General features: G+C 33.4%; 1 protein-coding gene across 1 annotated transcript in view; it reads left to right on the forward strand.

Annotated features, from left to right (window-relative positions):
- Positions 1 to 10784, forward strand: part of CSMD1 (CUB and Sushi multiple domains 1) — a 2120031-nt gene that overhangs the window by 2022021 nt on the left and 87226 nt on the right. Inside the window, exon 55 of the mRNA XM_044659558.1 lies at positions 352 to 525. Coding sequence (XP_044515493.1) covers positions 352 to 525 — 174 coding nt within the window. The remainder of the gene's footprint in view (positions 1 to 351; positions 526 to 10784) is intronic.

The raw sequence follows: 10784 nt of genomic DNA on the forward strand, positions 1-10784 counted from the left end.
TTATAGAATGAACCAAAATGAGCTATAGTTGAAAATATCCAAAATGTAATTAACTATGAAAGGAATTTAAAAGGTCATTATTTGTATTACCTTTTCAGTTTAAAGTGAAAACAATTTTGTTATATATTGACTCTTCTATCATAAGAAAAAATGAATCATCAACTGTATACATTTTTCATATAGTGACATTTTATCTAAGGTCATACTGCTAGTAAATATCTGAAGTAGAATTTGAACTCGCCTCTTCCTGACAGCAAGTTCAGATCCCAGTCAAATTTATCAAGTTACCTCTCTGATTGACTGAATCATTTCAGTGAGTTGACATTTCACAGATTATGTACTCTCCCACAGCAATCACTTGTGGACATCCTGGGAACCCTGCTCATGGATTGACAAATGGCAGTGAATTCAACTTGAATGATGTAGTAAACTTCACCTGTAGCACAGGTTATCTCCTTCAGGGTGCAGCAAGAGCCCAGTGTCGAAGCAATGGCCAGTGGAGCAGCCCTTTACCAACATGCAGAGGTAGGAGGATATCTTTTCAAAGGAACATTTTGCTTTTAAAATATAATAGTGTTAAACATAAAATGTGACTCCAGTCTGTCATTTTATACAATTTAAGATCAAGGTCTTCCTAACTTTTCTTCCATTGTTGTTCATAAGAGATAGGGCCTGAATCTCTTACTTCATTGGAATAGGAAACTTCAGGCTGTGAACACTTCCTCTAATTATTCCTGTCAGACTCTGTTACATACCTTAATTACTTAAAGATGTCTAAATCAAATAGGAATAAGGGAGTACATAAGGATCCCTGCAGTTCACATTATTTACTTAGAAAACCACATATCAACATTAGTTTATACCATTATTTTTTATTTACCTTTGCTAAGTATTTTCCAATTACATTTCAACCTGGTTTAGGCCATTGATAGTGGCCAAGAGACCTTCTACCTCATATATTGAAAGTTTGAGTAATTTTCTTATGTATGGTCAAAGGACAATATATAACAGAAACTTGAATTCCAGTTTTTCTAGCTCTAAAGACAGCTTGCTTTCTACTACATCACACCGCTACTCATCATCAGTAGTATATTGATTACTTTCTGAACATTAAGATCAAAATATATTATTACTTTAGAACTTGTTCATTCTTCGGAAATTCACAAGATCTCTGGTATAATATTTGTTATTTTAAAAGCCAACTACATCTCCTATTTTGTTACCATAATAAATAAAGTTAGTAAAAATTTTGATCCAGAAATTGGAGAATTACTTCTTATACATGTTTTAGAATTCTAGAATCACAGTCATTAGATTGAAAAGGAAATTTAGCAATCATTTGGAATTACCATAGCACTTTACAAATGAAGATTAGAGAGATGAAAGAAGACTAGAAAAAAAGAAAGAAGACCAGAGGTGAAAAAAATTTACCCAAGATTAGGAAGTAGGAAAGCTTGGATTGTTTTTTAAAAAGAATGGGTATAAATGACTTCTAGATTCCTTCCAACGATGGAACATAAATGATAGTTGTTGAAAGGAGACATCATCAGCAGAAGCACAGAGTCAAGGTAGGACAAAGTAATCTATTTGGCCAGATTATAGAATACATGGAGGATATCACTATGAAAAGTATGTTGAGAAGGTGCCATGGTTCATGATTATACAGAGTCTTGAATGCTAGACTAAAGAATTTGACTTAATAGAATAGATGATAGTCCCTAGATTGTTTTGGGCAGAGGATAAATATGGTCAGAGAAAATGCATCTGGCAGCAAAATTAATAGCCTGGAGAAGAAAGAAACTCATATAAGAAGATTCATTGTCAAGTTTTCACAGTCATCTAAGTTCTTACTATTGGTGACCTTTATTAGATATAGCAGTAATGAGAATACAAAGGAGATGAATTTTCAAAAGAGATGCCTTTTTCTTTCACCAAACTTGTCAACCAAACCAAACCTCTATCTACTTCTCTCCAAACTTTATCTCTTCAGATCTTCTCCATCTTCCCATTTTATTACCAAACCACCAATACCACTACCACTATCACCAACGCTGGACTGAAAATATGGGCTAGGATTTCTTCTACTGAACATTTGAAGTTTAAGGTTGAACACTTTAATTTCAAAGAGTGTTCCAACGAATGAAGTACTTTTAATAGACAGTAGAACTAATTTGATAGCATGACTTTCTGTGCAGCATCTATGCAGTAGTGAATTATAACACATATAAATCAGAAGAACTAATCATATAGTATGTAATAAAACAAGCCAGCAGCAGGTTTTTACAGCAAGACAGTGGTCACTTACCTTGAAGAATATGGCCTGATAAACAGAGCAAAATTACTTCAATCCATCAAAAAATACGAAAATAATTTAAGCTTGTTTCTATTCTATCTCCTCAACCCCCTGCACTCCATATATTTTTGTCAGCAACATTACTCTGAACAGTAAGTCATAGGTCATTTTAGAATTTTTATAAACTGGTCTCTTACCAGAAGGCTTTGGTCATCAGTATGTTTATAAAATTACAAATTTAATAATTAACTCAAGTGCTAGAAGTAATAGCTACAATTTCCTAATAAAAACAATCTGCAAACTACCCTGAAAGAAGGTAGCTGACCTGATGTTCTTTGATATTTAGCTTATCCACTTTTTAAGAAAATATTAATAATAATCTGTAACCTTAAAAATTTGCAAGATGTATAGCCCATAATGTTTTTATTATATATAAAACTTATTAAAATATCAAACAACTTTAAAACAGATGGGGTAAGGAGAGGGTCTACCAATACAGAACAACAAATAGTCTTGCTTCTTAGAGTCTTAGTGATTTGCCTGGATTACCAAAACATTGTGATTTGTCCAAATTTGTACAACTCATAAAGAACAGTCAGTATACAAGTCTATTTCCTTTCATTCCAAATCCAATCCTTTTCCTACCACATTATAAAGCTTCTCAGCTTATAGAATATCACTTTATGACTAAAAATAATTATAAATATCTTATTGCAAATATATTCCATTTGGGTTTTTCATTTTTATTTCTATTTAAAATTATGTTTTATGCCTCTATAATTAACAATTTCCTTCAGTAGGCTATTTTAGTATTTCTTAATAGGATGAAAACTAAATATGTGGTGGCATTTAACTTAAAGAGACCACATTTAGCACATTTAGGGAAAAATACTTCTATTCTTACTAGGGATATAAAACATGACTCCTCAGAGGAAGTCTTAATGCATTCATTCCATCTCATAGCCACATATAATTCATTGCACTCAATCCACAGCACCAAAATCTCCAGCACATTTTTCTCAAAAGAAAGAACATAAATTCCCCTTTTAGTCTTAAAATAGATTAGAATCTATGCAGTCCAACCAGGCCATCAAGTGACACATTTAATTTAATGAAAATGCATAGTTTCACTCTTGCTGTTAGTGTTAAAAGAAATGTCCTTCACTTGAAAGAAAATAGAGGTAGGCTTCCTAAAATAAATAGATTTAAGAGACATTTGGGAAGGCCTTGAGATTTTCAACCTGTTATTGCCATCTGCCTTGGTGTCATTACCTAGTGTGTAGTTCTTGAAGGGAAACCATTTTATAAATAGAAAATTCACACACTACTGTGGAGAAAGACCTGAAGGCATCCATAGCAGCTCAGGTTGATGTAATATTGGTAATTAATGCATCAGGGGAGAAAATGTACTTGTCCCCTGAATGAGAAAATTGAAATGAAAAAACCCAGATGTAAAAGGGAAAAAAAGGGGTTTGAGGTTTGATATTAATATTTAAAGGTGTTGTCGCCAAGGAACTGAATAAATACCAATTCCTAAAATGATTTTAGTAATTTATTTACAAAATGTAGGAGAGAGTGGAAGTAGAGAGATAAGAAGAGGGCAGAGTAAGAGATCTAACTTAAGGAACTAGATTTGTATTCAAGTCTGGACTTTACTGTGGCAAAGCCCCAGAGGCCCAGCTGGAGGGGTTTAACCACTAGACCAGAGGTCGGCAACCTTTTTGGCCATGAGAGCCATAAACGCCACATTTTTTAAAATGTAATTTTGTGAGAGCTGTACAGTGCTCCCAGTGCCACTCCTGTAACAGCGCCTGAAAAAAAAATTGACTTTATGGCTCCTGCAGAAAGAGCCATATCTGGCCCTCAAAAGAGCCAGATATGGCTTGAGAGCCATATGTTGCCAACCCCTGCACTAGGGCTTCTCCCAATCAAGGGAATCTCCCAGAGGCTAATACCTCCAGGGAAGTTAAGGTAGTCAGTCAGCCTTCTTCACTTACCATGTGTAGTTCTAAGGGAAAGATTTAAGAATATTTTCACCAAGGTCTCAGGGTCCCAGCCAGAGTTCCTCCATGTCCAAGCAATGAACAAGAAGAAAAAACTGAACTCACTGAACTCTCTTTTAAAGGGGCTCCTTTTACATCACTTCCTATGCCTTCCTCTTAGTTTGTGTGTTCAATCACAACATATGCTTTTCTTAGGACTGCCCAGGAGACAGTAAATTCTGATTCCTCATTCACTCTAGCACACGTTGGTCACTGACCTCCCAACTTGTGAGTTAAGTGGAGTTGTTTATACTTTTGGTGATTAGATTTGAGAATGGGCAAGGTAGATTTAATCTCATTATCACACAGACAAATAAAAGTAAAAATTTGTTCTTTTAAAAACTTTTGAATTTAAATATTTCAGATTGATAAGATCAATCTGAGTATATCTGATACAATATGAAAACCAAACACACTTTTAAATATTTTTTTGAATATATTCCTTTATAATCTATATCAGGGGTCGGCAATGTATGGCTCTCAAGCCATATCTGGCTCCACCTCCCAACTGACAGTCCAGGCAGAGCCCCAGGATGAGCCCCAGGAGTCCCTTCAGCCCCCGCTCCATATTCCAGGGCCTTCTGCCTTCATCCTCCTCCTTCTGCATGTGTTTATGGCTCTCACTGCCAAAAAGGTTGCTGACCATTGCTCTATATGTTAGAAAATAATTTATTTAAACATGGATATAGATATATATCTAAAGAAATAGCTTTTAAGGGAAGATAGTTCATATATAAAACTTAAAAAAATTCCTTGGATACATGAATATTCAAACAATCTATGATTTTATCACCTCAGAATATTTCCCAATAATTACCTATAGATTTCTAGGAAAATTCAAGGGAGTTGTCTATGACATGCTAAGCTTAAGTGATTTTCCCAGAGTCACAATGGTAACAACTCTTATAAAAAGGTCTTAATCCATTCTGGATTCCTGACTTTGAATTCAGGATTCTAGCCACTATGTTACACAAGGTCTTAAAAATTACTGATTCCACTTAGAAGAGCTAATTACTTACTAAGTTAATATGACATTACAGGTTCATTTATTTATTTGAAAAAAATGAAATATATTGAAACTTATCAACTTAATTTTTAAAAGAAATTTGCAGCTGATGTATGTATGTATGTATGCATATTTTGTATGTGTATGTAAATGTATATTATATATTTACACTCAGAAATGGAACCATCTTATCAAACACTGATATTTCATTATAACCAGATGTGAGAGGGTGAAGGGATGAAGGTAGGAGGATTGGAGGAAGGGAAAAAGAAGAGATGAAGGTAGAGGAAGGGAAAGGAAGGTAGTATATCCAGCCCTGGTAGGGGGGAAATTGACCAGAGCCCTTGGGGGCTCAAATAAAAGATCAGAGAGCAACTTTAGGGTTTAGAATAGCTAGGTTTTTATTTAAATTAGAAAGGGGAAGGTCTAGGAAAAACTAGGAAGTAGATAGAAAGGGAAAAATGCACCCATAGAGCTCTGTAGGGTTCAGCCTCCAGGGCTCCAGAGAGCTAGCTAAACTCCAGGGTAGAGAACAAGAAAAGGTACCAAATTATCTCTTTTATACTTTCTCAGCCACCTCCCACAAAGGAAGTGGGAGGTAGAAGTGGAAGTTGTAGCAGAGAGTCCTGGGAGTTGTAGCCTTCCAACAATTCCAAATGACACACAGGAAAATAGAACTGGCTATTCCAATTGCTTTCTTAGGATAAAAATTAAAATGTGAAAAGAATTCAATTGAAATTATATGGGGAAAATGAATAAATAAAAAAGAAAGTATTATGGGGCAGCTGAAGAGTAGCCTTCCAATTCCCCTTCCCATGCTAAATTATTGGGAAATGAGCTGAGATCTCTATTTCTACCTTCTCTTTCAAAATATCTACTATCTAAGATTGCCAGGGGGTTCAAAGGACAAACTATCAGACCAATCAGAAAGAAGACATATATCTCCAAAAGAGTTTCTAAGGGATTCCAGAGCATCTTTCCAAGTAAGAGATAGTACCAACTTTTATTAATAGATCATATGTTCCTCATAATAAATGATGTTATTCTGGCTTAAAAAGTAAATGGAGAAATTTTTTATATATCCAATAGTGCATTTTCATGAATCATCTTTTCAGTTTATAATCACTACCTTGATAAATAGATAGATAGATACGAAATAAATGGAACAGATGGCAATTTACTCCCAATATTTCCAAGAGCACTAAAATTCTTATATGGGGAAGAAAATGAAGAATCAAGCTCTTCTTAATATTATGAATATTTAGGTACATGTTTTGCCTTGCACACTTTTTAAACTTCAATGATTTTTTCTAAGTTTAATTGGTTTTCATTTAAAAAGAGAAATTAAACTTTCTTTTTTATCCTAAAAGACTATACACATAAAAGATACTTGCATAACTTCCTAGAAGAAGGATTATTTGGAGAAATTTTTTTAATTAAATTTTTATTGCAATTATATACAAATGTGTGAGCATTTATTAATTCATTGATTCATACATACATTAAATATTAATCATTCTTTGTTAAATTTAGTACTAAGAGCCTAAAGTAAATCACTCTCTATTATCCAGAGAGTTCTTTTGGTTTTCTAGGACTACAGATCTTCCCCTCAATTTATTTTTTAATCATCTTTTGTTTTTTCAAGAAAATGTTCAAATAATGCATACAATAATTTTGCTAAAAATTGAGGAATATCCGAACTTAAAGAGTCACAACTATTCATAACTGCATATAAACTTTGGCTTTATGAGAGTATTTTGAGATACCAATAATTGGTTTTGTATTTGAGCCTAGAAATTGACTTACCAAGTGTGTAGAAGATAAAGTAAGGACAGAGGCCTTAATGTCTAAATTGATATGGATTTTAGGAGTGTAAGAGTGAAAGAGTATGTAATATGACTATCAGTCTCTATGTCTGGATGAAGAGGAGTGAAAAGATTTAATATAGTGTTGGAGTGTGGCTACTATCGATCTTAATGTTTCAGGAATTTTTAGGATGCTTTATCCTGAATTTATGCAAACATAGTGCCAGGAGGAGCAGGAAAAGCTCTGTAGAGACACTGACAGATGGAAATGACTATTTGTCCTACATCCGTTCTCCAGAAGTTTCCTCATGGCAAATGAGAATGCCACTGGATATACAATATACACCAGATACAGAACTAGAATATGAGAAAATATGGTTACTAGGAGAGAGAGTTCCTGTTATATTTAATAAATTTTATCTTTTTCCCTTTTTTCTTAACAAATGATTTAGATTTTTTTTTACTTTGCAATTCCAAGATGCTTAAGTAATTATGTTTCTTGAACATTGAATCAACAAGTAGGTAGGCTCTTTCAACTTGAAATTCAAGACCATTATATATTAGCAAGTTTGCATTATTAATCAGTCATTCAACAACTTATAAATGATACTTATTAAGACTGGTAAAGGGTCTATGCTAAGCAAGGTCTCATCCAAAACTTTCTAAGAGGAAAGTAGAGTCTATTATGCACAAATATATCATTTGTTTCTTGTCCTCCTCATTTTGCATATATATATATATGTATATATACACACACAAAATTACAGCCATGTTCTTTCAGTTAGATTAAAGGAATATTTAATATATGCAAGCTATTTCAGTTGTTATGGTGCCAAGAAAAAAAAAACAAAGTCTCAGCGAGTGGGAACATAACCTGCACAAAATTTCCTTAATGAAAATTAGAGCGAAGTAGCACTGACAACTGAGGGATCTGGGAAATCTTCGTTTAAAAGGTGTCACATGAGTTGAGATCTAAAGGGACTTAAAACAACCTATGCTTTCTTTTCCTTCTCTATGATTCTCCCCTCCAACTATGGGTTTGTTTTTGAAGGGTTTCATTGTTGGTTATAATAAAGTTACAGAAAGAAAAAAAGATGTTAATTCTGTTTGAGCAAATTTTCATCATTGCAGTATACCTATTGCCATTTTATACCTCTTATTTAAACCTCCTTTTGTCTTGCTCAGCTCATCATAACAGTAGCTTCTAGCATAACCTCATCCCTATATTCTTTGGTTTATGAAGTAGACTGTTGGCCCTTCTCTTTTCATATATGGGAATGTATGCTCTTGGACACTATATATTCTTTATTCTTTATATTTTTCCCATTCTAACTAATTCATTATAACAGTATAGACTTAATAAATATTGTGCAATAAATTAATATACATTTATAAATTGCATGTATATGTACAAATATATATGTGCATATTTTATAATGATGGTTAAACATATCTACCATTCAGACATACTAATGATATTGATGATGATGGCTAGTATTTATATAACATCTTATAGATTGCAAACTGCTTTTCATGTTATCTCATTTGATCCATAACATTTATATTTCCTTTTAATATTCTTTCAGATATTACCAATAAAATTATGGGTTAAGAAACCATAGTCATGATTCACTTACCTTTGCCATCTATTTTTATATGAGTTTGCATGAAATTTTGAGATATATTAGACTCACAAACTCACAAAAGTGTTATATTGGTTGCAGTTTCAATTCTACTTATTCTTGTTGCTGTCTGATTTTGGAGGCAAATTTCAACATTTTCAGAATCTCTTCCTATCTAACTTCCAGCTTCCATGTAGTTGTAGTCCTACATAATTTTGAGTAGTGCTTTATGTCTTTCAGGTGATATATTCTTCAACTAAGAGCTATTAAGGATGCAATTGTAGAAATATCTCACACTGTAGTGTGTGAGTAGTAGGTTTTATTGCCCACCCAGTGTTTTGATGAAAATGTCTTAACAATCACTAAATATGATCACTGCATCAATGGAAAACTTCCTTTGAAGGCAGTATCATTAATATGACAATCAACATTTCTTTATGTAGAGACAATCTCATATTACCAATGGCAAATGAGCATGCTGGTCCTCCTAGAGCAAATCTAAAACAAATTAAAGATGAGTAATTTTATTGTGGATCAAACTATTAATTTATGACCAAAAATACACCTTATTATCCTCAGAATTTATGATTTTAGGAAAGACATTTTTAGTAGTGTAGTCATAATGGGCAATCAGAAATCTCCGATTTGGGAGATGAGGTATGATTTTTTTTTAACTTTCCAAAAATATATCATTATAGAAGGATATTTTTTCTTTTCTTTGTGTTATTTTTCCCTAAGGACTGATATTCATTTTACAGATGCTGTAAAAATGAATGAACCTAAAACAATTTACATTGATTCTGCTAAGAGAAACCTAGCCCCACATAGAAGACACTAGGGTCTTTTTTCATGACTGTATCTATCTACTTAATGACAAAGTAGCTTTAAATAATTTTTGTAAAAGAAAAATCAGCTCCTAGTCATAAATTGTAAGATAAACTGAAACATATATTAGCTGTTTTTTTTTCAAGATTCTGTGGAATTGTATAGACACAGCTAGAGTTTTTGTTTCCTTATCTGTAAGGAACACTGAGCTTAATGCTAACACTAAGAACTTGAAAATAAGCTGCAGTGAAAACAAAACAGCAGTGAGTTTAGTATAGTAGTAGGTTTCACTACCCACCCAGTGTTTTGATGAAAATGTCTTAACAATCACTAAATATGATCACTTAGTAGATGGAAAACTTCCTTTGATGACAGTACCATTCATCTGACAACCAACATTTCTTTATGTAGGGGCAATCTCATATTGCCAATGGCAAACGAGCATGCAACTGGCTGGTCCTCCTAGGACATAGAGCAAAGTCTAATCACCTTCTTGTTTGGAAGAAGAGGGGGTATACTTGACTATTTAGGCAACATGTGCTCTTTATTTTGACCAGGCTAAATCATTTGAATACTTTTTAAACTATGAAAAATTTTCTCCTTGATATCACAGTTTTAGCAGAATAGAGCTATGACTGTACATAGCTATGGAGGATCCTTTGGTATAAAACCATGTATTGAAAAGGGATCAGGAGAGGCAATGGAAGAAAGAAATGTTTTATGTTTCTTCTGCATGAAGATTCTTTGTATCCCCAAGGAATACAAGGATAGCGAGTATTGTTGTTATGCTTGGAAAATCACAATAGTCCCAAATTATCCAATTCCATAGAAACAGTGTTGCTGACAAGTAGGAAAGATCATTTTGAATTATTTTAGTCACTTACTAGATGTTACTTCCATTACAATCAACAAGTTTTTGTTAAGTGCTTAGTATATGCTAGGAACTCTACTAAGCCTTGGAGAGACAAAGGTAAACATTTTGATAGCTATGTACATACAAAATATATATAAACTAGATGAAAGTAGCCTTAGAAGGGAAGAATGTAGCAGCTGGAAAGTACTCCCTGCAGGAAGTGATTCTTGAGTCAAATCTTTTTTTTTATTTTTTAACATTTATTAATATTCATTTTTAACATGGTTACATGATTCATGCTCCCCTTTCCCCTTCAACCCCCCCCCCGCGCCCCCCCC

The sequence above is a fragment of the Gracilinanus agilis genome, chromosome 2, assembly GCF_016433145.1.
Source record: "Gracilinanus agilis isolate LMUSP501 chromosome 2, AgileGrace, whole genome shotgun sequence".
NCBI lineage: Eukaryota > Metazoa > Chordata > Mammalia > Didelphimorphia > Didelphidae > Gracilinanus > Gracilinanus agilis.